Source organism: Thrips palmi, unplaced genomic scaffold (genome assembly GCF_012932325.1).
Source record: "Thrips palmi isolate BJ-2018 unplaced genomic scaffold, TpBJ-2018v1 HiC_scaffold_19, whole genome shotgun sequence".
Classification (NCBI taxonomy): Eukaryota; Metazoa; Arthropoda; class Insecta; order Thysanoptera; family Thripidae; genus Thrips; species Thrips palmi.
In genome coordinates, this window is record NW_023144628.1 from 11,610,441 (window position 1) to 11,638,075 (window position 27,635).

Sequence of the window (27,635 nt, forward strand, 5' to 3'; positions counted from 1 at the left end):
TCTCTCTCTCTCCCCTCTCTCTCTCCCCTCTCTCTTTAAACCTCTCCACGCCAATAAATGATTGAAAACGATGTTCGGCATCAGTCTATGAGCTGCGGCTGTGGAGCTCGACCGCGGCGTGCCACACAGAGACAGGCAGGCAGGCAGGGAGGCAGGGAGGGAGCTAGGGAGACGCACTGCCAGTTTGTGGAAACAGCTGCGGAGAGGCAAGATGCGGCGGAGCGAACCCACGTCGTCGTGGAACGAGCGTGCGTGATGTGTTTGTGGGTGTGTGCGTGCGTGTGCGTGCGTGTGCGTGTGTGTGTGTGTGTGTGAGAGAGAGAGAGAGAGAGAGAGAGAGAGAGAGTGGAGAGAGAGAGAGAAGAAGAGAGAGAGAGGAGAGAGAGAGAGCGATAGAGAGAGGGAGAGGAGAGAAGAGAGAGAGAGAGAGAGAGCCGAGAGAGAGAGGAGAGAGAAAGCGAGAGAGAGAGAGAGGAGAGGGAGAGAGAGAGAGAGGGCGAGAGAGAGAGAGGAGAGAGAGAGAGAGGAGAGAGAGAAGGGCGGGCGAACGAGGCGATGCGATACACCCAGACACACACCTGGGCCTGAGGGAGCTGTTGCCTCGCACCAAGCGCCCGGCGCAAATATATGTTTTGGCGGGGCGCGTCCGTCGTGACGCCTGCTGCCGGATGCCCCCGTGCTGGCCGCCGCACTACTTTCTCTCTCCCACTCACGGGCTGACTCGCAGGGGTGCGAGAGAGAGAGAGAGAGGGAGAGAGAGAGAGAGAGGAGAGAGAGAGAGAGAGAGAGAGAGAGAGGGAGAAAGGGGTCTTTTTCAATTAACCGACCTGCTTCTCATTTGACGTGAATATTGATAGGAATATGAATATTCTTCTGGAAAATCCCGTTCTCGGATATGGGGCATCAACTGAGAGGTCAAACTGATATCCGCCCCGAGCCCAAATCTGCTCTTCCTCTCTTTCTCTCTCCCTTCCTCTTCCGCTGCTCGCATGATAAAGGCGACATCCCTCATTGTCTCCCGGCCTGTCCAGTCATTTCGACCCCCCCTCCCCCACCCCCTTCGCCTTTCCAGGCCCTTTTTTCTGTTCTCTGAAAGAAAGGCCTCAGCGCGACGGCGCCATACAGGGCCCGTGGGGCGCGGCGGTGGGGCATCCAGTACACTGTGTGATCGAGGGGGTGCACCACTGCTGGCGATCGCTGTGCGGCCACCGAAACAATGGCATTTCCAATCAATTTCCACCATTCCAATCATTTTTAACCATTTCATTGACCATTTCAATGACTAAATCATTTCCAATCACCCCAACAATCTGTTCCGTCGCACCGTCGTACCGTCCTATACCCGGGTCGGCCTCGTTCCCAAATCCCCGAACAATACCGCGCCCCTTTGTCGCGACATGGGCAACCCGCAGCTCGCGCCCCGCCCCGCCCCGCCCCGCCCCGCCCCGCCACGGCTACGTGGCGTGCGGCCGAGGGAGGTGTCGGGGCGCACGCGCGGGGAAGCAGGCTGGAGCAGGCTGGAGCAGGCTGGAGCAGGGCAGCAGACCCGCACGGCCGGAAGGGGGAGGAGGCTTTCCCCGCACGGCCCCGCCGGTGCACACCGGTGCACACCCGGAAGGAAGACCCGCTACTCCCCGGCACTGCCGCGCACGGAGGGTAGTCGCTTGAGGTCGCGGGGCCGACCCCTCGCCGACGGCAGCGCCGGTAGTTGCCCTGTTTTAAATAAAATTAAATATGCAGGGATTCTCCCGCGGGACCAGCCGGGGCCGGCCTACGTGTCGTCACGCGTGCAGTATACGGCACTGCAAGAGGGAGGGTAGGGGGCAGGGGCAGGGGGGTCCAGGGTGGGCGTGGACAATCAGCTGTGCGGGGGGCGCGCCTTCCCCGCCTCCCCGCCCGCCACGTCCACGCCGTCCTCCGCGCTCCTCCCCCGCACAATCGATAAGAGATGCCGCTGCCACCAGCATCACCGCCGCCGCTGCAGCCCTGCCGCCCCCGCCGCCCCCGCCGCCCCCAAGCTCGGTCCACTGGCCCTGCGTTGCCCTGCGTCCTCCGCTCCCCACCCCTCGCCCTTCGCTGCACCGCGCAGGGGGCCCTTCCGCAAAAATAAAAGATTAAAAGCGAGAAGAATGACATGCGGATAAAAACTCGGCCGGCCGTCGGCCGGCGCGGAATCGTCCGCGGACGGTGGCCGGGACGGGTCGGCCGGGGAGACGGCGTGCTCGACGTGCACGACGTGCCGCGAGATTGCGACCCGCCGCCATGAATGGATGGAGAAGCCATCGAGATCAATGAAGCGGAACGGCAGTTTCATGTTTTATGGAAGCCGTGCCGTCGCGGACCGCACCTGACCGCGCCCCGCCTCACTGCCGGGTCCCGCTTCTTCCCTCGACCTCCGTGGACGCGCTCTATGGGATCTGCATATCTCCCTCTCGCCGCCAACCTCACCCCCCCCCGCCCCGCCATGGCCCCGCCCACCACGGACAAAGTGCAGACTACCAGGCCGGCCGGGCATGCGGAAGTGCCGGTAGGGCGCGCGCTCGTGTGTGTGTGTGTGTGTGTGTGTGTGTGTGTGGCGCGCGTGCGATTATGTGTGAGTGTGTGGTGTGTGCGTGCGTGAGTGTGCGCTGCAGCACAATGCAGAAGAGCGAGGCTTCGCTGCTGCAAATGGCCCCGCCGAGCGATTCCGAACAATTTGCACCGTCGCTCTGTCTCCCTCGCACCCCCTCTGGGAGGCCCTGAGTGAGACAGAGACAGAGCGACGGAGAGTAACCTCTCGGAATCGGTCCGCAGGAGAAAAAGGAGGCAGCCGGTGAGCGCCGCGGCGCAGGCACGGCCAGGGCACGGCCTCGGCGTCCCCTTACGAGGTGCGGGGCACCAACAGGCTCGCCTAAAGTCAAAGGGCGGCGCGGTGTGGTGCGGTGCGGTGCAGCCGGTGCAATCGTCCGCGAAATCGACGAGCGAGCGAGCGTCGACTTTACTTCTTCCCCTCGCGCCGGGGGCAGGGGCGGCCGGGGGGTGCGGGATAGAGACGGGAAACTCCGTCCTCTAATCGCTGCATTCTGTCGACTCGACCGGCCCCCTCCGGACCCCCGAGGCCACGGCTCCCCCCGGCTGCCCGACGCCACCACGATTAACTCGTTGAAGACGCCGGCGCAGGCGGGGGCGGCGAGGGCGCGGCCCCCGCGCTGCCGTCCCAGCCATCAGCCCCCAGAGCCTGCGGCGGCGGCCTGCGGTCGGCAACACTGGAACACTGGGGCAGCCGGCAGCCGGCCCGGCGGTACCAAAGTTAGTGGCCCGGCCGGCCGCCTGCAGGCCGAACCCGAGCAGCGCTTGCGTCGCTCCGTCTCCCTCGCACCTGCCAGACAGCGGTGCGAGAGAGACAGAGCGACGATGCTGTTCGGAACGGGAGGCTGGGGCCGCGACGGCAAGGGGTGTCCGGGGCAGGCAGGCAGGCCGCACGGTCTTCGTGAAAGCCGACAGGCAAAGTTTTAATCAGTTTGTGGCCGGTGCGGACCGCGGCCTGGACCACGGCCTGGACCGCGTGCTGGGCCGGTGCATCGATCCAGACCGGTGCGTCGCACGGTGACACGAGGACGGCGCAAAACACGGCCCGAATCAGGGAACTGAAATCCACGCCCGACGCGGTATCGCGTTGCGCTGCCCTTAAAGTTGGCGGGGCGGGGCGGGGCGGGCCGGGGCGGGGCGGGGCGGCGGGCGGGGCTTGATCTTCGACCGACTGTGAGGAGTTCCCTCTGAGTTCCTCTGGCCCGGCCACGAGATACTTCTTGCAGCTGGGCCGGAACTCCGTCTTGTATTTTGTGTGTGGGGGTGGTGGTGTGGTGCTGGCTGGCTGGCCGGGGCGACGACTTCTCGTCTGCGCCTTTCTCCACTGGTCCCCGCGCGGAGACCTCGGCGGAGACGCAGAGGGAATCAGAAAACTTTCCGAATCACTTCCAGGATGCCGGCCGGGCCCTCGGCCGGGCCTGGGCCGGCGGGGACGGGCCGGTGGGGACGGGACGGACCACGAGGCCCCCGTAATGATGCGCAAACTGCACCGAGGGGTGAAACTCGTGCACTCAGTGTATCAAATTTCCCGTACTCATGGTACTCACAAGTTCAAAAAGAACGAAAATCACTAGTTTTGCGACCGATTTGGCGGTTAATGCGTAATAAGTCTTATCACGTTTTCCGAATGTGAAATTATGAGTAAAACAAGGTTGTACTTCACCCGCCTCATGTGACTCTGTGACACTAGGACGCTGAGTGATTCACCCCTCGAACTGCACTTGGTTCCACGAGGAGGGCGGAAACGTCGTGCCTGCAGACTGATTCAGAGAGGCAGGTCTCTCTCTCGCACTCATGGGGCGCTCCATACCGGTGCGAGAGAGACAGACCGACGGCCGCACTCGCTTGATGCCCCCATCTTGTTGCAGCTCAAGACCAGCGAGTCGCAGTTCACGGTGCTGGCGTCCGACGACGCCGAGTCGGGGCGCGGCGTGGCGCCCTACGCCAACCACAGCGTCAGCGTGGTCTGCGGCCCGGGGATGGACGGCCTGCCGGGCAGCGGGGCGCCGCCGCCGCACCGCCAGACGCAGCACAACACCATGTCGTCGCGCTCCTCCAACGGCTCCGTCATCACGCTCACCATGCACAACAACCACCTGATCGTCGAGAAGGAGGAGATTGTGGAGAGTGTGAGTACTGAGCTCCCGTTCGTCGCCGCCGGTTACACACACCGCCACGGCGCCCCTGTCGGCACGGCAGCCTCGCCCCCGGCAATGTCGCGGCAATGACCACCCCGCCGGAGAGTCGACACGGCCCCTGGGACCGTTCGGCGCCGAGCTAGCCGAGCTAGCCGGATCAGGGTCGGAGGAGGCGGGGGATCCGGGAGCGCCCGAGGGAGCCCGGGGGACTCCAGGGGGAGCCTCGAAGGGAGTGTGCCAGGGCCTGGGGGAGCGCCAAGCCAGCGCCAAGCCAGCGCCCCTCTAACCTGATTATTTGGGCAATGGCTCCGGCGACGCGACGTGACACGACGCACGCACGGCAGCGCCGGCACCGGCAGTGAGGAGGTGGTCGTTGAGGCGAGTGGCCGCCACAGTGGGCCAGAAGACCGGTTGAGGCGGCCAAAACTCGAGACGCGTTTGAGCTCCAGAGTCGCTAAATGGGACTCGAACCGAACGTGTGACCCACAAATGGATTGCTCCCGGACGAGGAATCCATTGGTGGGGTCACACGCTCGGTTCAAGTCCATTTAGCGACTCTGGAGCTCAAAACGCATCTCGAGTTTTGGCCGCCTCCACCGGTCATCTGGCCCACTGTGCCGGCCCTGCTTGGCGTGGCGTGGCGCGGCGCGGCGCGGCGTGGCACGGCTCGGCAAACTTGCGGCAGTGCGGCGCTCCTCTGCTTGACCATCAATTATGTAAGTCACATTTCGCGAGACGAGCGGAGAAGAGGCGAAGAGGGTGCTGCTGGTGCCCACCACCGCCTGCTTTGCCGTGGGCGGGGGGCGGCGGGTGGCGCCGGCCGGGGGGTGGGGGAGGGGGCGTCATTACTCTAACGCGGCAGTCAGGCGGCAGGACAAGTAGGGCTAGGCAGCCCCAGGCAGCTCGCCCCGCGCCACGGCTTTTAAAGGGGGCGGGTCGGCGAGGCGCGCCGGGCGAGGACGGAACGCTACGCCGCGCTACGGGATAAGGCGGGGATGAGGCTAATCCCGCAGCAAAAACGACAAAGCTATCGGAGGCGCCGAGCCGACGAGTCAAATAAAGAGCAGGGCCGAGTGGGTGGCTTCGTGCCGCTGCCGGCAGACTGAGTCCGAGAGTCTTTTTCGTCGCTCTGTCTCTCTCGCACTCAGGGCGTCCCGTGTAGGTGCGAGAGGGACAGAGCGACGAAAACGACTCTCGGCATCGGTCTGCTGTAGGGCCCGCGGTGGCAGGCGGCAGGGCTGCCAGCTCGGCTGTCGGGCAGCGGACCGCGCGCCTCGATTCATTCCCCCCAAACGCCCCCGTTGTCGAACGGCGCGTGTACACTGTGCAGCCTGTGTATTGTGGGCATTGTGGTGGGCGGCCCGTGGCTGGCCGCGCTGCCCACACAGCTATCACGCCTTCCACCTGACTGCACCTCCACAACTCACGGTCCGCGGCCACTCGCGGCGCGTGCTCATGCACCCCGGCAAACAGCAGTCCTCGCGGCGCCTGGTGACGGAGTGCGTTGTGGGGGCGTCGCTGTGAGCACAAACAGCAGCACGCTGTGGCCAAGCAGCCCGAGCAGCCCAAGCAGGACCCGGTCCAGAACGGCTAGAAATAAAAGCGGGGTAATGGCTCTTGCTTCTTTTCCCTCCCTTTTATTTCTTTTTTGCCACGGTGAGCACTTTGTCTGGCGCTGCCTTCGCCTCCCCCAGGACTCTTCGCACGTATGTCCGCGATGGCCGCCGCGCCCCGCACGCTCGGCCACGCTGACTGACCACACGGAGAGCGTCTCGGCGCACCATCAATATGGATTCAGAGAGAGGAAGAGGGGCAGGCCGAGTGCGGCACTGGACGTCCGTCCCAGGGACCATAAACCCCCCGCCCCGCCCCGCCCCGCCACGCGGCGCCCCGCGCAGTGGGCCAGAAGACCGGTGGAGGCGGCCAAAACTCTAGACGCGTTTTCAGCTCCAGAGTCGCTAAAGCGGACTCGAACCGAACGTGTGACCACACCAATGGATTGCTCTCCGAACGAGGAATCTATTGGTGGGGTCACACGTTCGATTCGAGTCTCATTTAGCGGCTCTGGAGTTCAAAACGCGCCAAGAGTTTTGGCCACCTCCACCGGTCTTCTGACCCACTGTGCCCCGCTCGCGTCCTTGCCGAGAGGCGGTCTCTGATACGAGTTTTTAGGGTGGCCACCCCGTGCCGCCCGGGCGCAGGAAGCTCTTTAAGAAAGCAACTATGTTACCCGTGACGTGCCTAACGTGCTTAAGACCCCCTCCGCTGGGGAAGGACGGGGAGTCGACGGGGAGGGCCTCTCGGCGGCGTGAACCAGCGCGGACGCCCCAAGTTTCCTGGAGAGTTTCTCAGGGGAGAGTGCCAGAGGGTGAGGTGAGGGTGGGGCGTGCAAGGGCCAGGTGGCCCTACGGGGGGCAGCGCCGGCAACGCCGGCAGCGGGGCTGGGATGCGCTGGGGCGTCGCGAGATTCTTGAGAATCCCTCGGGGACGAGGCGGGGGCTTCGGGAAACACTAGCACGCAGCGCGCAGCACGCAGGGCTCGCGTCCCTGGGGACACGGACTCGACGCGCCTCCCAGCGGCAAGCGCGGCTCAGTTGGCTGTAGGCTGCATTGGCCCGGGCCGTCCGCCGAGGTGATTTGTTGACGCTTCGCTTCGCTTCCAGGAGTTCGGCCCGGAGGACCACATGTACGACGAGGCCCTGGCGACGCCGCAGCTGTACGCGCCCAGCCTGCCGCCGCCGCCACCCGCCACGGCCTACTCGGACCAGAAGGCCATCGTGCACCAGCCGCCAGCCACCGCCACCACCCCCGCGCTGACCAAGGGGGCGGAGACCGGGCTGTCGCAGCCGGACCTCAGCACCGGCTCCGACGGCAACCCCCCGTACTCGGTGAGCACAGTGACTCTGTTGGTGAAAGTGCTGTGGAAACTAACTGCCCACTGACGATGTGACGCTCGGCGCAGTACGGCAACCAGGTGGGCTACGACGCGGGCCCCTTGGGCTACGCGGCGTACAACGGCTACCGCGTGGACGAGCCCCCCAGCCGCCACCGGCACGTCGCGCCGCCGTCGCCGAGGCCCGCGCCGCCCCCCGACGTGGTGGCCGTGGTGCCGCTGCGGGTCCAGGACAGCATCGACGGGCAGGACGGCATCCAGGACCTCCCGGAGGACCCGCCGGAGGACCTCCCGGAGGACTCGCCGCAGCCGCAGAGGCTCATGTCCGACATCCAGGCGCGCCACGACGCGCTGCAGCACCACGGCGAGGTACGAAATACGAAGTACGAAACCGGGCTGGCCTGCCTCCACCACCCGATGAAAATTTCAGGATACTCGGTCCAATACCTACAAAGTCCACCACTTGACGTCGGCGTACGTGCGGTGGCCGCGCCGGGTCGAGCGCGGCAGCGCTTCATGGTTAATGCATCATCTGCTAAAAACTTACCTTCACTGATAAAAAGTTGCGCGGCGCGAATCCGCCCCGCCGTCTTTGGAAGGCGCCTGCAAGAGGCACGTAGGCAACCCGCTGGGTCGCTGCTCGCCGCGGGCCGGCCTACCTCGCTCTTCGCAGGCGGCAGGGCGGCAGGCTCGGCAGCTCAGCGGCAGCGCTCGAGCCTCACTCACCGCTCTTTGTTTCGCAGGGTGTGCCGAACGGGGGGCCCGCCGTGGACATCGTCGCGGTGGACGCAGCCGACGACGGCGACGATGACTCCGCCAGCGTCACCGAGGACGCCTGCTCGGTGAAGGCGCAGTCCCCCTTGCCGCCCAGGGTAAGGACTTGGCCTCCCCGTCGACCTCGTCTGCCTCCTCGACGCCGTGCTCACCGACAGTGTGTTGCAGGCCCTGGCCCTCGGGCTGGTGTCCGGCGCCACCGCCGCCGACCAACCGCTCCGCTCGCCCGTGGTGGACAAGCTGCGCCTGGAGGAGGCGACGCCCATCGCCGAGCTTGAGCGCTTCCCCTTGCCCAGTCCCGGACACGGCACCAGGACGCCGCCCAAGTCCCCGCTCGCCAGCGCCGCCAAGAAGGCCGAAGTGCCCTAGGGGGATGCCGCGTGCGGCCTGCCAGGGCCTGCGCGGGGTGCGGACGCCCTCGACGGCGAAGCAGTGCTCACCCTCGCCATGCTCGCCACTCTCCAGTCCGTCCTAGTCCTGCGCGCCTCTCGCCTCCCGGTCGCCGACGTTAGCGCGTCCAGCCTGCGTCTAGCTTCGGGGGGAAGATTGCTGGGGCCGCTGCCCCCAACGCCTCGCCGCTTGTATTCAAGCTGTCTTGTACAAAGGTGCTGTTTTCTTCAGAATTTCGCCCTTTACAATGCACCTAATTTTTTTATCAACGGAATTTTTACTGGAAAGTCACGCGGACTGAACATGGCTGATGGAACAAATCAGATGTAATGCTCGAATTTTAGACAATGTGAACGAGATAGTCGTCTCGGGCCTTCCTAGTTTTAGTGTAACGAATGAAGAGGCAAGCAACGTGCAAAAGACTAACGGGCTGCACGTTTGTAGTTTGTACCGAAACCGTCCCCAAGCGTCAATTCTCGTCTAGTGCCTGACCATGGCCTGACCTCGGACGGTTGGAGCTTGGATTTGTGATCGTGTGTATTTTCGTGCCGTGACGTAGTTCGAAAGCACATCTCTCTTTCTCTAATCCTTCCCCTATTGTATCGTTCGGGGTGTCTGTATGCTAGTCACTAAACTTTGAGCGACGACAAGGACTACCGCTACACCGGCCTGTAGTCGTCCATAGTCTTTGGATTTATTCATAATTTCTTTCCCCCCATATTTTATCAAATTGTTCCATTACTCCCCCATATTTTATAAAATCATTTCATTTTGTATCTTGTATTTGTGATACCTTTTCAGCAACAATCCGCATTTTAAAAGTACACGTTCTCAGTGTACAAATGGGTCAAAGGCTGGTCCTCCTGAGACTTACGTTGTTTTCCCGTTGATCTTTGCGATTTATCCTAGCATAGTTCGTTTAACAATACGTTTGAGTTCATTTCTTTCCTAAATGCCGCACGTGGAACTCGGTGCAAGGGACCGTGAGCGATTGCGATATGTAGTTAAAAACTTGTTGAAAGGTAAAAATTGTTGTTGCACATGATATTGTATGTTACTATTTTAATGAGTACTGTGATATTGTTATTTTATTCTGTTTAATTTGTGTCGCTTGAGAGGGTGGCGTTATAAACCCTTGAGGACGTTCGAAGGAGCCACCTATAGGTGTACAACAATAAACGCAATTTTACGCAGAAAATATCTAAAATGTTTTGTGTTTTGTTGTGTCCTTTTGGCAGTTATAACTATGTAAAACCTATCCCATTCTTCCACAAACTTAATAAATTATCTATAGAAAAACTCCTCTGTGCTGCTGTTTTGACGACACTTTACCCCGGACATTCTCAATCACTATTGGCTGGTGTGACAGTGCGTGCTTCGTTAGTAAATAGTATGTGCGCAGTCTGAGCTCTGGGCACTTGCGATTCTTCCGCCGGTTCATTTCGTTTTTCTCCACTTGCATGTTCCCGCCTTTATTTTGAGCGATGATAACGAAGCAGGCTGGCCACCACGTCACTTGGCGATTCGGTATGAAAAATATCTATTGCACTGAAAAGAGAGCAGACGACGACTGACAACTGACAACAGCCAGCAGCTGCCAAACTTTCAGAAACTGTTTAGGAAAGTAAATGAATCTTTGAAAAAATTAAACAAAAAAGGACCGTAAGAGAAGTGGCCTCCCACCCAGGGAGCACAGCTTTTGTCTTAGAATTCTACCGTTTGAAACAAAATGTCATCAAGCTGGATTCAAGTTACACCAAAGTAGGAAAATTCTTTTCTTTTATTTAAAAATGAGCAATAATACCGTTTTTCTTCTATTACTGAGGTTATTTATGCGTGTTATCAGGTTTCAGAAGGGAGTTACATTGATCAACAGTATAGAACCAGCCAAACTACGTTTGCTCCTAAATAGAATTGCCACATTCATGCAGCGAGATTCTGTCAAGGGAATATCATCTCCCTTCACTGAAGATGAAGAATCAAAACTGGAAAAGTCTCTGGGCTTACAATTAAAAGATGTTCGACTTGTTATTGATACCGCTAGTCTCATCTTACAGCAGGTGCACGTCATAAAATAAAAACTTGTTTCCGTCTATAGACCACCAGGTCTGCTTCCTTATTTCATGAACAGTTTGTTAAATTTTGTTTTTCATTTTCAGTCAGCATATCACATCATTAAGCCTGACAGCCTCAAAAGCAAACTTATAGAAGACCTAAAGCTGGAACAAGAAAGGGCTGCTGCTGTTGCATCTGTGTGGGAATCAAATGCAAGCTTGATCGTTGAGAGCTTACGGAAACGATCAGTTCTACCATACCAGGTACCGTAATAAAATACTTCTGCTGGATCTTCTAGTTTGGATGTTTGTAACATATCTTGATCATTGTGTTTATGCAGTTTGCAGATATGACTTGGCTTCTTAATGTAGAAACCTCGTCTGACAAGATATCAAAACGGAAAGAGCCTGTTGCATTGCTAGAGCTCCTTCTTCAATCAGGGGACAGTGACAACAATCGGAAAGTTAAATTAGAGATGCACAAACCTCAACTACAGAAACTGTACCAAAACCTTGAAAAAATTCAAACCCAGCTTGATGCGCTAAAGTGATTTGTCATGAGAAATTTTCTTTCTTACATTGTTTGTTTACTTTTCTATATGAACGATTAATAAACTATTTTCTTAAAAATGTCTTCACCGCACAAATTCAAATTTCCCTCTCCTCCAAGTGGCATGCAAGCTACAAACCAAAGTAACAAAAAAAAAGACATCTTGAGATGTAACTGTTATGTCACAAGTCATTGACCTCTGTCACGTTAACAAAGATTTCTCAAAAAAACCCAACAACAATAAAACTTTAGCAATTTTTACGTTTTTCTTTAACACGGGAGCTAAACTGCTGCCGCTAATTTTGATTTGTTCTGCTTTTGTTCTCATCCTCCATAGTTACCAACGGCTAGTCTCGCACGGCCATGCCTTGCCGTGTCGTGGTAGGATCAGAAGGCCAGTGAAAAACGTATCCATGACGAGCAGTCGTACAATGATTCAATGTGGCTCCACCGATTTTGTCGTGAATTAACTGTTAGAGTGCATGAATGAAGGTTAGCGGCGTTTTCAGTTGTCAATGAAGTCTCTAGCTCTCAGTCCCTGAGTTGAAAATAGTTTTTGCCATTAAACATAATGAGTAACTTCAAGCTTTTGGATCACGAGTACCTCTCGTCTCAAGAGTTGGCCGGGTTTGAAACGTACAAGGTAAGGAGTTATCTGCAATCAATTTTTCAACACACATTTTGTGTGTGAATTAATTAAATTGCCTGATGTTTTTGTCAACCACAATTATCTACTTCAGGCGGAATCTAATTCGCAGAGTGGCACGATGATAGGTTACCTAGGACAGATTAGTTCCACTAGGTTAATTTGAACTCTACAATGTGCGTTAGACCTGCCACACTGTCGTCCTGCTGGACTTTGAACACAAGAGTAGCCTTGAACGTTTGTCGTCTTATAAACTTGTAATGATGAGCATGACAGTCACTCAATTAACCACTTTCAGTCTCATTTGACAAACTGTCATTAAGTTTTTAGCTAAAAGGAAATCTTTAAAACATTTATCTCCTTTTATTTCTAAGTTGCCATGACCCATGCAACTTAATTGAATGGCATTTGTAGTTTATGTCAGTATTTGACTTGACTTTTTATACATTATCAACGGTCCGAGGTAATTGCCTGTGATGTCCATTTTGTCGGTAGACGTCTCTTGCTTTCAGATTTCTTATTTTCGGATCTAATGTTTAATAATTTTTGGAAGATCTGAAGAAATCAGTGAAGGTCCCACACAATTGATCGTCAATTGAAAGGAGGGAAATTTCTAAAGTATAATTTGTCTTAGTTGTTTGATTGCCTCCCACACAACACTGTTTTATTTTAGTGCAAGTGATATGACATGAGAAACTTAGCTTGTCTGGTGTGAAATGTTTCATACAATGTCCATTACACTGCAAGAGCTGAAACCGCCACTGGGTGACGTATGGGTTGTATTCCGTCCAACTGCCAATGCCGTCTGTGTATGTCAGGCTGTGTCAGATTTGGGTGCTTCTTTCCTGGAACAAAGCTCCTGTATTTGCCTGCGACTTGCCGCTAGAGCTGTCGCTGTCTTTATCTCCCTCCTCCGTTGTTTGTAGAACGCATTGCACTGCATCCTGGGCTGGGGTCCCTCCCTCGCCTCGCAGACTTCGGCCTGCCGCCTTTTACGCCGCTCGTGCCTCCCCTCGCGCCTGCCCTCGCGGCTGCCCTCGCCTCGCCGGCCGAGTGGAGTGACTGGCCGAGTGGCTTTCCGCGCTCCGATCCGATTCTTCGATTCTGATTCGGCGAGAGGCCGTGCCGGTCGTGCGGCGTGTGGCAGGCTGGGCCGCTTGGGTGGGTTATCGGCCCCGCGGGCTGCGTCGGAGGAGGCCCGGCCCGCGCGGGCCGAGGCCGAGCTAGAGCTAATGAGCCTGGCCGGTGCATTGCTGATTGCTCGGCGACGTGTTGCCGTTGGCACCCCGGACGCAGGCCGCGCGGGCCTAGGCCGTATCACGCCACTGTGATTGCGCGGGTAATGGCTCTTGGTCTCGGTGCGCCGCGCCGCCTGCGCCGCCTGCGTCACGATTTGCATGGCCGTTCCATCATGGGGAATGCCTGCCTGCGCGGCATGCGGCATGGCCGATATGGGGCCTGTGCTGACGGTGGTTGACATCGACATGACATCAGCAGGGGGCGTGGGATTTGATTTGGGAATGGGACTGCCATGGTCGCTTTCCCTGGCCCGGCCCTGGCCCTGCTGCACAGTGGGCCAGAAGACCGGTGGAGGCGGCCAAAACTCTAGACGCGTTTTGAGCTCCAGAGTCGCTAAAGCGGACTCGAACCGAACGTGTGACCCCACCAATGGATTGCTCTCCGGACGAGGAATCCATTGGTGGGGTCACACGTGTCTTCTGGCCCACTGTGTGCTGAGCTGCGCCTTGAAGCACCTTCAAGGTAGTTGGCCATGGATGCGCGTGGCAGTGTCAGCGGGGATTACCTCGAGCAGACGCAAGACGTACTATCTGCATCAAGGTGTATCTTGGACTGAAAAAAAATAAAAGATGTCTAGTGGGTTCTTCTAAGCCGTGATGGACTTGACAGACTGCTGTCATCATGCTCACACTACGATACTACACACTTACTGTGGCTGAACTGAGGTGGGAAGGTAGAAGGAGATGAATAGAAAAAGGAACCTTGGGAAGCTCATATGCAGGGAGGGTAAGAAAGGAGGAGGTGGCAAAAACATTAAATCATGGATGCTTAATTCTGCAGTTGCTTTAGCGTTTAGTTTCTCTTATGGTGTCACACTTGTTTTGTTGATGGAAAAGGATGTGAAAGAATGATGAGTACAGTACTTGCTTAATACTTATCTCCATTTTTTTATGTTCCATTTTGTCTTTGCAGTACAGTTCCATAGACAGCAGCCCCATTGGAAAATACATCACTCATCCATTTTGGAATTTTGTTGTGAAGGTAAGGTTCCAGTTGAAAGACCTATTTCATTTTTTAAGTTTGGACTTATCCAAGTGCAGAAATAGAGGGATAATCATTTTGTTTTTGTTCTTTTCCAGTTTTGCCCCACATGGATTGCTCCAAATGTTTTAACTTTTACTGGTTTCCTTTTCACTGTAGTGAACTTTGTTCTTTTTGCTTATTATGATCCTAATTTCTTCGCATCTAGTATTGATAAACCTCAAGATCCACCTCTGCCTCGCTGGCTCTTTTTGCTGGCAGCCGTCAACCTTTTCTTGGCTCACACCTTAGGTAAAAACATTTTTAAATTTGATAAGTGTACATTATTGGATCTTGAATTCTATCTAAAATTAATTCATTTACAGATGGCATTGATGGTAAACAAGCTAGAAGGACAGGGACAAGTGGCCCATTGGGTGAGCTGTTTGACCATGGCTTGGACTCCTGGTCTTCTGCTTTCATTCCTATATGCCTTTATTCGGCCTTTGGATGTGCTGACCTCACTACATTCCGAATGTTTTTCTGCCTGTGGAATGTGTTTTTTAATTTCTACACTTCACACTGGGAAAAGTACAATACTGGAATTCTCTTTTTACCATGGGGATATGATGGTGCAATGATTGTAAGTTGTGCCTAAGGTTCTACAAATTCGACAATTAATATAATGTATTTTTGCACTACATGGTACTTATTTAATTTGTTTACTTTTACAGGTTGTGATTTTCTTGTTTACCATCACAGGCATTTTTGGACATGAAATGTGGTACTTTTCATTATGGAATGGATTCACTGCTAGTCACTTGTTTGAGTTCCTCTTTTATTTTAGTGCATTAATTACAAATGTACCTGTTGTGCTGTTGAATATTTACCTGTAAGCAACATTTTCTTTTTGAGTCAAACACATCCTGTGTTATGTTGTGATTCTAATGTTACCCTATTTCATTTTCAATTCGAAGGTCTTACCGAAATCGCACTGGACGAATGCGACCATTTGTTGAAGCAGTAAGACCTCTTTTCCCAGTTTGCTTGCTTATGGCAATTTCTACTGCATGGGTTGTGTGGTCCCCTAACGACATTGTTTCAGCAGATGCACGGATCATGTTTCTGTGCATTGGGACTATATTTTCAAATATCTGCGTAAGTCTCTCTAGTTTTTAAAGTGTCAATTTTCAGTCAAGAATTTTCTTGTTTTCCACTCTCTGTAAACTAAACAATGTTTTTGTTTGTTCTCCTCATGTATACTTCTAGTGCCGATTAATTGTAGCACAAATGAGTGACCAACGTTGTGATGCTTTCAACTTACTCCTAATACCTCTTAGTGCTGTGGTGGCCTGTGTGTGGATTCTGCCCACTGGTCGATCCCTTATGTTTGAGCAGGGCCTTCTCTATCTGCTCACAACGATAGCTATATGTGCACATACTCACTATGGAACTTGTGTGGTGAGAATAATATCATATCTTTCCAATTTCAGTACACAGTATTTTATGTATTTGCCACTCAGTGACACTCTTTTGTATTTCAGGTACGCCAAATGTGCCGCCACTTCCGCATTGATTGTTTCAGAATTCGGCAACACACAGATTGACTATTAGCCGACAACATGTGTTAACTGGTTATGATTGAAGATCATAATCAGTTAAATTCCAAGAGCAAACTGCAGGTATGTGAGGTTCTAATTCCTGTCATTTTTTTTTGTTTTAAAAGCCTTTTGTCTTGTCAATTATGCAATTGAGTCAAAACCTTCAAAAATTAGTTTTGAATGGACTTAAAACATATTTGACTCATGTTTGTTCGTCTTCTGTTCAATACAGGAATTTAACTTAATTACCAAAGAAATTATACGCATCTTTCTATGTGTGTATGTGTGAGTGAATCAGTGTGTGATCATACATTTAGCGTAAGGAGGGCCTGTAACTCTTCCCAGAAGTGCTTCAGATCTCATGTGAAATGCTGAAACTAAGATATGTAGATTCTGGTAAGGTAGTTAATTCACTTGTATTTTTTCTTGTCTTCTTTATTAAGATGTGAAACTTCCTAGCTGTTGAAAAGCATTGTTACAATCACCTTATTGTATTCCAAACTCCCAGCTATCATAGCATTCCCTACCTAGTTTACCATAGGACTATCAACTCCAATCATATAAGGAAATTCATAGAAAAAAAGTAGATTCTTGTTACTTTTTGTTTAATTTTAAATTTTTGAATCAAATTATTCTTGCACTTTGCATATCCTAAGCCTTATTCCTAGGATAGACTTTAAGTGGTAAGTCATGCACTTTAAAGTGAGAATTTCTCCTCTCCTTAGTCCTAAGTTTCAAAATGTGGCTTTGTTGCCATTCCTTATTATTTTCCACTGCTGCCATCACCATCAATAATTAGTACATTGACAGTCATCAAATTTATCATTCTTGTAGTTAGCAGCTAAAGAGTTCTAGAAAGAAAGAAGTCAGAGAAATTTCCTCATGCTAAGTGAGGGTACTTATTTATGTTTATTTCATGTTGAAATGTTTCATATGCTTCCATCGACAAAATCTGTGGTTCTGTGACATTTTTCTATTTTTATGATAGAGGTTCAGAAAAATTCCATACGTCTCAATTATTTTAGTTGGATCCATATTTGAAGTACAGTACTTATTTTTGTGCCCTTTCTCTTTCTATTAGAAAAATATCTTGAAGATATTGACAACTTTCAATAACTTTGGGATATTTAACTACAATTGCTTGCTGTCAAACTCATATTCTAAAATTCAGACTAAGTTTGTCATTTGTGATAACCAGGCTAATGAAAAAGTGACAAGTGTAGTTGTAGTATCATATTATTGTGATCTAGGAAATGGAGGTTACTGTGACATTTTAGCCCTGTGTTCAAATTGTGGTGCAAATCTTTATTATACCATGGCTGAGGCATTGTTGAAAATTTATCGATGTGGTAATTTTCTTCAGTGCCTTGTATTGTGTTCTGATAATTGTTAATAAATTTTCCGAGATAACTGAACGGATATGTGCAAAGTTACAATGTCTCCAACATTTAATAAAATACACTAAGTAAGAGATAATTTTTATGTAATGAAACAAAGACATGCATATAGTTTGTTCTCCTGTCTGGCTTCAGTTTGTGTTCTTCATGATGTGACAACTTCCACTAAACTGTTATCATCATAATCTTGTGTATTAGAAAATCCTTATTATTTTGAATTTGAAAGTGCACATTCTGGAGCCTGTTCTTTACCTCAAATAACATCTGTTCTCTAGTGAGCTAGTAAAAACAGATTTTTGATATAATTTGTTTATTTTTCTTCCTTTTTTATTTTTAGGCTTTATTTAATCCTGTTAAGTTACATGCTACTTAAGCGAGTCTCAGTGTTTGCTCTTGGTTTACACATGTTGTCCCTCGGACGCCTATTTTATTTGTTTATAGTTGTGCCATTCTGTGTGCCATGCTTGTGTTCTGATTGTGTCGGATTTGTTTGTGTTGTGAGCTCCTTTGTATATTACTTAATCAATTCCATTAGTAACATAAGGGAGGCAGGGTGTTTGAATAATTGTGGCTGTGTCTCTGTACGTGTTACAAATGAACTTTCTTATCGTTTAATTTAAATTTTATGTGAAACATTGTGGCGTGACTGTACTGCTTCCTTTGTAGCTTGATTCCTTCTTCTCTACCTGTTGTTTTTCTGTTACCTTCTATCGACTTCCTTGCTTAATGAAATATTTCTCGTGATTGTCTCAGCCACCTTCCACAATTTTTAAAAAAGTATAGGGTGAGGGTGGGAATTGTTTATGTTCGCATTTCAAGGATAAGGATTTGTATCTAATGAAGACATACTTTCAAAAATACTCTTAAAGCGGGTATAGTAGCACCCTGTCAGCTTTTATCTTGCCTCACTTCTTTGCAAAGAATGAATAAGTGTACTACTTTTAGTGGAGTATTGTGCTAGTCTGAAGTTCCATACTGATAACATTTTTGACCATCATCTCCTTTTGTCAGCCATGTGGTATTAATTATTGTTTCAGGGGGGTTACCTCTAGTTGTAGAGGTATTGTTACAAAACTTAATCTCCCTGTTCATTGCTGAGAGTATAAACCCAAAGTTTACACCCTCTTAATGACAATTGTTTGGTGTGTGTGTGTTTGTGTGTCTGCTACAAAGTATCTTGCATCATCAGTGTATGTTCTTGTCAGAATACATGGAAAAGGAACTCACAAATAAAGTTCTTATTGTGGATAGAAGTTTATTTAATACTCATCCAAAAGGATAACACAATAGATAGAGAAATTGTATAGTTATGACAATAAATAGAGACGACTTAAAGTGGTAAATAAGTTTTAGGCCATGAACAACTGTGGAAGTAAAAGAGGATAAAAATGTACAAATATATGAAAAAACGACTTTGTAAACATGAAGTCAGACTTACGCTTAAACAGCATGCATGCAGTAAAAATTAGTCTCAAAATCAACATAGCCAAAAGGAAGAGCGATGAATATCGAAAAGAAAACCAAGAACACATGATTGCTGCATCAAAGTTAATTGGCCCCATAGTTTCAATCAAGATGAGGATCTTTGGATGCTGGATTTTTTGTAATGTCAAAGTTAGTACATTGATTAAAACTTGGGACTGAGATGCACCACTTTGCCAACCAAACATTGAATAGAAATGACGCCCGTATGGCTTTTAATAAAAAATTTAAACGAGCTATAATAGAACATGTAAAATACAAATATTTTTTAAGAGTATGTATGTTACTGTTGGAAGTAGGAGGTAGGTTGCACCTAGATGTAACCGGTTCAAAGTAGGTTGAACCAAACCAATCTGGTTACAAGTGAAGCCACCTATTTGCATCCAAATATTTTGCGTTGGAAGTAGTTGTAACTACATGTCAGTGGTTGAAAGTGTCAAGCAGGATTTTGTTTGGTTGGATGTGGGTGGAAGACTGAAACCTTTATTTCTCAAAGTTATTATTACACTGTTTTCTTTTTGGAACAAATTTTTTGCAATGTTTCCTTTTTGGAACCAGTTTGGAACAGCTGGACGGTCATTGTTTTGATTTAGTGACAGCATATCCCTTGTTGGAGCATGGGAGACTGTTGTGGCATTAGCTATTACAAGAAAGCCCTGGATACCTGCAACCTTTGCTCTTGTTTCACCCACGCGTCAAACCTCAGCTGGTCAACCATTTTCTGTACTATATTTAGAATAATTTGGAATTTTGCCCCTACGCCAGTGCCGAAACCAGCCAAATTTGACTTTTCTGTGGCGCACAGTTTTGTTAGTCTTGTCAGTCGCTTGTCAATATTGTAATTGTTGTCCCCTACGTTGCCCTCCCTGTCTATGCATTTACCAATTATGAACACTTCCAACTACTTCCAACCGACTGTGATTGGTTACAAGTGCTAAAAACAGAAATGTACTGGTTCAACCTAGTTGTAGCTGGCCGATTACTGGATACAAGTAGGTTGCTCCACTTGTAACCAAATTGGTTTGGTTCAACCTACTTTGAACTGGTTACATCTAGGTGCAACCTCCCTCCTACTTCCAACAGTAACATGTACAATAGACATGAGTCGAACTTCATAATAGAAAACAAAGAATAAACACAAATACAAGAACTTGGACAAGAAATAAAATGAAGTGTGCAAGATGCTTGAAAACAAAGAAATATCACAGATCACAAATACAACTTAACAAAACGATATGAAAACAAACTCACACATTTAAGACTTGCTTGGTTACAGATAATGTCAATCAGGTCAAGTGAAGAAAACAGTGTCCTCAATAGCCTGATTCGACATTGTCCAAGTCAACACTAACCAGTTCATCATGGACATTTAGCTGAAACATACATTTGAGAGAATAAAAGCTCCAATGAATCAGATATTGTTTTAGAGATGCAAGCCAGAGACCAGCATTCAACCGATAAACTTACAATTTTATCTGACTTTGATCATTTAGGATAATAGAAAAAAGTTCTTAAGTGTTAAAAAAAGGTGCAATAGCATTTAAATGTAAGCTAAGAATGCTTGATTTTGTTATGTTGATAAAGTTTTACAAAAATGCTCTAAGCAAGATAAGTGACTAAACCGTTGGTTGTGAAGACCACAAAACAACGTAATGGAATTTGACTGGATAGAAATATTTAATATTAAATAAAACACACCAAAACCGTACAGTATCTTAACTTTTAAATATCAATCACACAAACAAATAAGCATGTCCTCCACCTCTGCAAGGCACAAGCTCTAAAAAAAAGAAAAAATAGTTTTTGAGCAAATTTTTTAGGTGATGTGAGGAAAAAAAGTACACTTTTGAACAAGTCTTGATTTTTAAAGGTAAACTGTCAGAAGATGATGGCTTTCATTCTTTTGAGTTTTCTGCCAATGCAATATGTATGTTAACATAAGGAAGCCTTCTACAGTTGAACCTGCTTCTGAGGTGAATAAATGGACTGTGATGTCTCTTGCCCCTAGGGTGAAGCAAGAGACCACTGCTTGAGGGAAGTGAGCAGGTTTCTATACTGTAGCTTCGCTCTAGGATCTAGCATAGGAGAGATCAAAGAGAATTCTCTTACAGGAATTAACATCAAATTTTGACAAACATTTTAAACAAAGCAGGTATGACTGTAAATACTTAAAAGAAAACTTCAGAACTCTGTCAATGCAAATTAATTTAAGATTTTAGTTGTGGATACCTCTTAAAAATTTAAGACAATGTCCTATTTGAGGGGGGTGGAGATTCCCACAAATTTACTACTTTGAGTTTTCAGTCCAACCATCATGTCGCAATAACAGCATGAAGGCCAATGTACAAAAAGATGGCATTTAGATAAGATAAAAGAATTTGACTCTTAGCACAAGATAGTAACAACAGTAAGAACAATAAGCTTTTACTGGAAAGGCTGCTGACAGATTAAGTGAAGAAAATTTTTCCAAAAAATAAAGTAGAAGACTTGATCTATTAGCATCATCATCAATCAGGAAATCAGCAAGAAAAGAGTGGGAGTAAAGAGGGTAGAAAAGAGGATGATCGTGTCAGCAAAGCATCACACTAGCAGACAAAATATTTTCAAATACCCAACATTAATTGAAGTGGTATGTGGCATTAACAAAAAGAGGCAGATAAGCCATGGCAGGTTGAAAAATGTAAGCAGTGTGTAGTTCATAAACTGTTCTTTTAGTTTATAAAATTCCTGTCTGGGAATCAAGTTAAAGTGCTCTCAGAAAAGTTTATGACTTTAGGAACGGAGATTTGAGAGAGGAGCTGCATCAAAAATCCAAGATGAAAATAGCCAACACAAAAGAGAAAATATTTCAGGGCTCTTGCCTGAAATAGCTACCTGAAAAATTCTGTTGGACAGTACTGCATTATGTGCACAGCACAATCTCACAGCTAAACAAGGAATGAACACTGGCAACTTTTCAGGCATCAATACAATTTCTTAAACACATACAAATAGTAAAATGGTTGGATTTCATAACAGGTGGCCCAGCCAACTTGTTAGTAAATAGAATATACTTGGTAACATTTTTTGTACTTGCATTACACCTAAGAAAAATAATAATACTGTATAATATTTGCAGTTTTTAGTAACAACAAGGGTGATGTGTCGAGAAGAGACATTAATCAAATGATAAGTTGAGATCTTAGGCAAACTAGTGAGATTCTTGACAGGCCAATCCTGTTTTCTCAAGAATAAAATGGAAAAGATAAAAACTATTTAAAATTGAATAAGTTTAACAAACCATGACCTCTGCTATATGCCATGTATAACATAATGTATCTTGCATAAGAAAAATGAGCAAAATACAAATATCAAAATTTAAGCAATGCACTTCATTTGAAGATGCATGACAATCACTACCTATGACAAAGTCAGAGGATTAAGACCAATTGAAGCCTTCATTAAAGCTTGGCTTAAATTAAAAAGGATACAGAGAGTTGTGTCCTGCATTTGGACTTGTTCCCCAGAGTTGCAAAGATTTCATTCCAAGGGGCAAAAAAGGCTTTCTTTCTGTGCCCTCCTTATTCAAAAATGCTCCAATGCACTTAAAGAGACAATAAATAGTCCACCTACCAAAAGAGAGAGTGAGAAAAAAAGATTGGCAACATTGGACCACATGCCACTCTATATTTCTAAAGTAAGTGGCAATATTATCCTAAGGACATGTGCGATCATGAACAAAACTTTTGGTGTAGCATGGTACTGTATCGTAATAAATGGAAGCTGAACTCACAGGAATAATGTTGCGAAACTTTGCTTCAGCTATGAAGATGTGGTCTGCTGGTGAAACCTCTTCACAATCTGAGTCAGATTGAGAACTTGCCCTGGACCTTTGCTTGATCAATGTCCACATATTGGTCCATGTTGTGGCTACAGCAGTTGTTAAAACTTTGAGAACCAACGAACAGGAGCAGCATGAGGCGTACACCCTCGCCGCCTCGCCCCCCTCCGCCCCACCACCCCTTTTCGCCGATCTGGGTTCAAACCGTCTTGTGTCTGAGCTTTTCGTGCTGCAAACTGCAACTTTGAGGTGGAAAATACGTTATAAGCGGGAGACTTGTGGCGAAAAACGGCCTTTATATGCGGGAAAACGTTATTTGCGGGAAACGTTATATACGGTTGAACGGGTCCCAAAATTTACCAATATTACAACTGTGCAACGTTATAAGCGGGAAAACGTTATACACGGGAGACGTTATAAGCGGCTTTTACTGTACAAGTATCAAAATTTAAGCAATGCACTTCATTTGAAGATGCATGACAATTTCACTACCTATGACAAATGTCAGAGGATTTGAAGACACCAATTGAAGCTCTTCATTTAAACGCTTTGGCTTAAATTAAAAAAGAGGATAACAGGAGAGTTGTGTCCTGGCATTTGTACTTGTTGCACAGATGTGTTGCGAATAAGATTTCCATTTCCAAGGGGGAAAAAAGGCTTTCTTTCTGTGCCCTCCCTTATTTTCAAAAAATGCTCCAATGCACTTGAAAGAGTAAATGAAATAGTCCACCTACCAAAAGAGAGAGTGAAGAAACAAAAGCAAGGGCAACATTGGACCACATGCCATCTTCATATATTTTTCTAAAGTAAGTGGCAATATTATCCGAAGGCACATGTGCGATCATGAACAAAACTTTTGGTGTAGCATGGTTACTGTATCTGTAATAAAATGGAAAAGCTGAACTCACAGGAAATAAATGTGTTTTGCGAAACTTTTGCTTCAGCTATGAAGATGTGGTCTGCTGGTGAAACCTCTTCACAATCTGAGTCAGATTGAGAACTTGCCCTGGACCTTTGCTTTGATCCATGTCCACATATTGGTCCATGTTGTGGCTACATGCTGCAAAGTATTAGTTAAAATTAGAGAAACAAACGAACAGGAGCAGCATTGAAGGTCGTTCAACCATTACCTGCAGTGCTGATTGGAGGATACAAAGGTGGGGTTTTCAACCACGAGTTATCTGCTTTTCGCCAATGGCGGCGGTCAGAAGCAAAGTTCTGAACATACTGTGCTGCAGGGATGACTCTAAAGTATCTGTAAAATAGGTGGTATTGAATTACTTAAGTATTCACTTAAGTAGAAGATGAGAGATTAACAGTTTGAAGTTCTATATCTCACCGAAAGTAATCTGGATCAAGGACTTGATCAGTTCGGAAAGTTTCAGTGACGTATTTGTGGAAGTGGGTCGGAAATGGCAACTCTGAGTCAAGATCATAAACAACACATCTTTCTGCAGGTGGCATGTACAGAAGCATTGCATGGTAATCCTTCAGGGAAAAAAATAGATAATGTCACAAATTATCATTCATTTGGATAAGAACACGCAACCCATTAGAGGTTTTAACACACACAAAAAAAGAATATCTGACTTACATAAATGACAAGTTTGTCTTCAGTTTCCCCAGACCTTTGACGCCATAGAGGAATAGTGCGAGCTTTGTTGGACACAAATACTACATGGCAATGCAGCAATTCTGAAGGAAGCCTTGTTGAAACATCTTCACACATTTTCCAGACATTTTCTTCACTGAAAACAAATGAAATATCACATGAAACAGCTTTTTCAAAGCAGAAAATTGCCAAGGACCGGGCTTTTGTCACATGTCACACATAGGCTTCAAAGCTTTCCGCGTATACTTACCAATAACCAGACGTATAAACACAGCCCGATCTTAAGGGCAAAATATTTATGATGTTCGAGTTCGGTAACGTTGCAGTATCCTGCCTCTGGATTTTGTTGGTTGAACTCTCAGCGGAAACATTAGCTTCTTTCGACATTGTAGCAATTTTTCGCAAGTTTTATGTACAAATGACAGTAGGACAGTAGGACGCAAATGTTTACAAGGCAAATGTAACTATTTTCCTTCGTATCGACCACTTGTTGTCATTAAGCAGACATTTTAAAACACATTCCAGTCGTCTGCAGTGGGTGTCTTCCACTTCTTCAAGGACATGACGGTCGGCCCGGTCAATTTTCTAGAAGGCACCAAGCGCCAACTTGCGCAAGGCACTGAGGAGAAGAAGAAGAAGAAAGTGACGGGAGTGCGGCGGCGGCGGCTCCTCGGCTCGATCTGTTTACTTTTGCGAATTGTGGCGAATTTAAACTTTTATCCTTGGCCGTTTATTTGTTGAATTTGTCCAGGGGGAAGCTTACGCTCAGCAGAAACCATGGCTGAATATCTGGCCTCGATTTTCGGAACAGAGAAAGACAAGTAAGTACTCGAATACCTAGCCTCTGAATTTGTTTTCGTCCAAGAAGACTTTGATTTTGTGCAATTCGGATAAGATTTTACTGAGTTTACGCAGCCAGTAATTGATCTATAAACAACAGTGGATCAGACTTTGTATTTCGCTTAACTATAGTCTTCTTGAGCCATTATTTGGAGGCCTGCTTATGACAGCAACTAGCACTTCCTAGTGTTTTGTGAGGTTATGGTATTAGTTAAGCCGGATCGTTATCATTATTTTCGGGATCTATGGATGCTCTTAATTCCATGTACATAATTTGTTTTCAGTTATTCATGTTTAAATTTATCCTCTTACTTTCAGAGTCAACTGCTCTTTCTACTTCAAGATTGGCGCCTGCCGACATGGTGACAGATGCTCTCGAATCCACAACAAGCCAACCTTCAGCCAGGTTAGTAAATTTTTCACTCAAAATTACTGTCTCTATTCAACCTTTTGATTCATCGTAATATATGTCATTTATTCTACTTCGGCTTGTTGGAAATAGATCATTTTAACTATTGTATCCTGTTTCTTTCCAGACTGTCCTTCTTCAAAACTTCTATGCAAACCCTCAGAATTCTTTAAAATCTGCTGATGGCTCTCATTGTAAGTAATTTCTTTTATTCTGATTGAGGTAAAGTTCTTTTCTATTGGAACTCACAGCGATTTTTCTGTTTCAGTGGTTGCCAATGTGTCTGATGAAGAGATGCAAGAACACTATGATAATTTCTTTGAAGATGTGTTTGTTGAATGTGAAGACAAGGTATGAAAGCTTGATGGTGTTCACCTTGTGGGGCAGAGATGTTGTCCCAATTTGATATCAGTGCAGTTGTGCACCTCTATATTCCTCTCAGGAAACGGCTTGTTGTGCACTTATTTAAAAACTACAGCATCTCTGCTCTTTCTGTTTTGTATTTTAAATTTGTTAGGGTTCTTGTTACTAATTTGCCATTTACTTTGTTTCCTATAGTATGGTGAGATAGAAGAAATGAATGTCTGTGACAACCTTGGTGACCACCTTGTTGGAAATGTCTACATCAAGGTTAGTAGTTGACTGGTTTGCCTTGTTAGTTTAGTGGATCCTCCATTAATTTCATTATGTGTAACTGTCGACCTTTTTGGTTTGCCCTCTCAGTTCCGCCGAGAAGAGGACGCAGAAAAAGCTGTCAATGACATGAACAACAGATGGTTTGGTGGACGTCCAATTTATGCTGAACTTACTTCAGTGACAGACTTCCGTGAAGCATGTTGCCGACAATACGAAATGGGGTATGTTCTATGTTGAATAGTTTTAGTAGTAATTAAGCTGTTCAGCATTTTAACACGCCTTCTGATTGATTGCATTTTTCTTTGCCAGGGAATGCACTCGCAGTGGTTTCTGCAACTTCATGCACTTGAAGCCCATTTCCCGAGAACTCCGTCGCTATTTGTACAGCCGGCGCAAGAAGGGCAGAAGGTAAGATCCAAAACTTTGGCTATATCAAGTTAAGGAAATTCACTTTTCACAATTCACAGGTAGGGAGCGGGGTGAGGTGGGGAACTGAATTGTGAAGACTCCACGCCTCACCCCTGGCCCTATCTGTGTATTGTGAAGTGTGAAGTGTGAATTTCCTTAACTCGATGTGTCAATTTTCTTTTCTCTGATGTGAAAGGAATACACTTGAAGCTTGAAGGCTCCGACCAACTTTGACATGATGTGTGTCTTTTTCAGGTCCCGCTCCCGCTCCCGTGACCATGTTGGCTCCCGCCGGACCCGCTCCCCCGAACCGCGTCCCCGCCGCTCCCGGTCGAGGGACCGCAAGCGTGACCGTGATGGCGGCAGGGGCGGCGGAGGCGGCGGCCGCGACCGAGGGGACCGTGACCACCGCGAGGGCCGGTCGGGGCGCTACTGAGAAGAGAGGACTGGACCCACGTCACATTTCAAGCAATGAACCGACAGTGTGGCAGGATTTAAATCCACACCATGGCAATGGCATAGTGTTTTATCGTATGATCTTTGTGGGGCTCCCTGCATGAAGTAATTGCTACTATTGCTCTACTCTGGTATCGCACCCCTACATCTTATGTGAACTTTGTTTTATTTTTTACTGTTCAGAATTTTGAGTTTTGCTTTGAGTCAATCAAAGTGTGTGATGGTGATAAATGATTTGTCTAATTTAAGTTTAAATTCAGTCAACATAAGCAGCTTGCATATGTTTATCCAAAAATCCTTCTCAACAATTTTCCAATCACATTCATGTTTTTTTGAGTAATGAACTATCAAACATACATCATGGATTTTTATAGTGCAAAGTTAAAATTGGATTTTTTGCTTGAGTGAATGTATCCTTAACTGTGAATAATAATAATAAACTGTAAATTTGTCACTGAACTTTTGATATTGTTCTGAACCTTATCAACTCCATCCGTCGCGAATCTTCTTGAATACAAGCAAACGCTCGAATATAAAAACGTAAGCTTTGTGGAAATCGATTTGCCTGCCTCGAAAGCGATGCAAACGAGCATTATCGTTCTCAGTTATAGGAACTGGATTAACGAATCGAGGTCTTTGCCACCGACGGGTGCCTCTGGTCCCCGCCGTGTGCAGTGAAAGACGCAACTGGCAGTGAAACAG

At 47.9% G+C, this 27,635-nt stretch overlaps 5 protein-coding genes and 1 long non-coding RNA gene across 7 annotated transcripts; 4 read left to right on the forward strand and 2 right to left on the reverse strand.

Annotated features, from left to right (window-relative positions):
* Positions 1-4,558: 4,558 nt before the first annotated feature.
* On the forward strand, positions 4,559-10,031 carry LOC117645883. The gene is made up of 5 exons (XM_034386424.1): positions 4,559-4,697; positions 7,370-7,594; positions 7,669-7,968; positions 8,343-8,471; positions 8,542-10,031. Exons 1-5 carry the CDS (start codon positions 4,608-4,610, stop codon positions 8,740-8,742), a joined length of 945 nt encoding a protein of 314 aa, XP_034242315.1. The 5' UTR covers positions 4,559-4,607; the 3' UTR covers positions 8,743-10,031.
* A 238-nt stretch (positions 10,032-10,269) lies between these two features.
* Positions 10,270-11,453, forward strand: LOC117645917 (COMM domain-containing protein 10). Its single transcript, XM_034386469.1, has 4 exons — positions 10,270-10,524; positions 10,610-10,823; positions 10,923-11,081; positions 11,159-11,453. The coding sequence occupies exons 1-4, from the start codon at positions 10,493-10,495 to the stop codon at positions 11,366-11,368; spliced, it is 615 nt and encodes a 204-aa protein (XP_034242360.1). The 5' UTR covers positions 10,270-10,492; the 3' UTR covers positions 11,369-11,453.
* A 281-nt stretch (positions 11,454-11,734) lies between these two features.
* Positions 11,735-18,518, forward strand: LOC117645653 (ethanolaminephosphotransferase 1). 2 transcript variants are annotated; one of them, XR_004587737.1, is made up of 9 exons: positions 11,735-12,010; positions 14,225-14,293; positions 14,392-14,584; positions 14,659-14,915; positions 15,007-15,164; positions 15,250-15,430; positions 15,542-15,733; positions 15,817-15,954; positions 16,106-18,518. XR_004587737.1 is itself a non-coding variant. In XM_034385936.1 (8 exons), the coding sequence occupies exons 1-8, from the start codon at positions 11,939-11,941 to the stop codon at positions 15,877-15,879; spliced, it is 1,185 nt and encodes a 394-aa protein (XP_034241827.1). In that variant the 5' UTR covers positions 11,735-11,938; the 3' UTR covers positions 15,880-18,518. The 2 variants fall into 2 exon arrangements, 1 of the variants encoding a protein (XP_034241827.1); XM_034385936.1 differs by having other exon boundaries at positions 15,817-18,518.
* Positions 18,519-18,944: 426 nt separating this feature from the next.
* Positions 18,945-22,166, reverse strand: LOC117645656. The gene is made up of 2 exons (XR_004587738.1): positions 20,216-22,166; positions 18,945-20,013 (listed from the first exon to the last, which is right to left on the reverse strand). It is a non-coding gene; the product is annotated as an uncharacterized LOC117645656 (long non-coding RNA).
* Positions 22,167-23,343: 1,177 nt separating this feature from the next.
* On the reverse strand, positions 23,344-24,721 carry LOC117645655 (protein N-terminal glutamine amidohydrolase). The gene is made up of 5 exons (XM_034385938.1): positions 24,435-24,721; positions 24,167-24,320; positions 23,912-24,060; positions 23,703-23,827; positions 23,344-23,632 (listed from the first exon to the last, which is right to left on the reverse strand). The coding sequence occupies exons 1-5, from the start codon at positions 24,569-24,571 to the stop codon at positions 23,517-23,519; spliced, it is 681 nt and encodes a 226-aa protein (XP_034241829.1). The 5' UTR covers positions 24,572-24,721; the 3' UTR covers positions 23,344-23,516.
* A 79-nt stretch (positions 24,722-24,800) lies between these two features.
* Positions 24,801-27,387, forward strand: LOC117645654 (splicing factor U2af 38 kDa subunit). The gene is made up of 8 exons (XM_034385937.1): positions 24,801-25,005; positions 25,343-25,430; positions 25,561-25,627; positions 25,702-25,784; positions 25,992-26,063; positions 26,157-26,290; positions 26,379-26,477; positions 26,733-27,387. Exons 1-8 carry the CDS (start codon positions 24,962-24,964, stop codon positions 26,911-26,913), a joined length of 768 nt encoding a protein of 255 aa, XP_034241828.1. The 5' UTR covers positions 24,801-24,961; the 3' UTR covers positions 26,914-27,387.
* The last annotated feature ends 248 nt before the right edge of the window (positions 27,388-27,635 follow it).

Excerpts from the sequence above, each read along its gene's own strand:
- LOC117645653 (XM_034385936.1), top strand. The coding sequence starts at position 11,939 with ATGAGTAACTTCAAGCTTTTGGATCACGAGTACCTCTCGTCTCAAGAG. Across the intron at positions 12,011-14,224 it reads CCGGGTTTGAAACGTACAAG|TACAGTTCCATAGACAGCAG; the intron begins GTAAGGAGTTAT and ends TTGTCTTTGCAG. Across the intron at positions 15,734-15,816 it reads CTCACTATGGAACTTGTGTG|GTACGCCAAATGTGCCGCCA; the intron begins GTGAGAATAATA and ends TTTGTATTTCAG.
- LOC117645917 (XM_034386469.1), top strand. The coding sequence starts at position 10,493 with ATGTCATCAAGCTGGATTCAAGTTACACCAAA. Across the intron at positions 10,525-10,609 it reads TGGATTCAAGTTACACCAAA|GTTTCAGAAGGGAGTTACAT; the intron begins GTAGGAAAATTC and ends GCGTGTTATCAG. Across the intron at positions 10,824-10,922 it reads CTAGTCTCATCTTACAGCAG|TCAGCATATCACATCATTAA; the intron begins GTGCACGTCATA and ends TTTCATTTTCAG.
- LOC117645883 (XM_034386424.1), top strand. The coding sequence starts at position 4,608 with ATGTCGTCGCGCTCCTCCAACGGCTCCGTCATCACGCTCACCATGCAC. Across the intron at positions 7,595-7,668 it reads ACGGCAACCCCCCGTACTCG|TACGGCAACCAGGTGGGCTA; the intron begins GTGAGCACAGTG and ends CGCTCGGCGCAG. Across the intron at positions 7,969-8,342 it reads CGCTGCAGCACCACGGCGAG|GGTGTGCCGAACGGGGGGCC; the intron begins GTACGAAATACG and ends TTTGTTTCGCAG.
- LOC117645654 (XM_034385937.1), top strand. The coding sequence starts at position 24,962 with ATGGCTGAATATCTGGCCTCGATTTTCGGAACAGAGAAAGACAA. Across the intron at positions 25,006-25,342 it reads TTCGGAACAGAGAAAGACAA|AGTCAACTGCTCTTTCTACT; the intron begins GTAAGTACTCGA and ends TCTTACTTTCAG. Across the intron at positions 25,628-25,701 it reads ATCTGCTGATGGCTCTCATT|TGGTTGCCAATGTGTCTGAT; the intron begins GTAAGTAATTTC and ends TTTCTGTTTCAG.
- LOC117645655 (XM_034385938.1), bottom strand. The coding sequence starts at position 24,571 with ATGTCGAAAGAAGCTAATGTTTCCGCTGAGAGTTCAACCAACAAAATC. Across the intron at positions 24,321-24,434 it reads GTTTATACGTCTGGTTATTG|TGAAGAAAATGTCTGGAAAA; the intron begins GTAAGTATACGC and ends ATTTGTTTTCAG. Across the intron at positions 23,633-23,702 it reads TCCTCCAATCAGCACTGCAG|CATGTAGCCACAACATGGAC; the intron begins GTAATGGTTGAA and ends AATACTTTGCAG.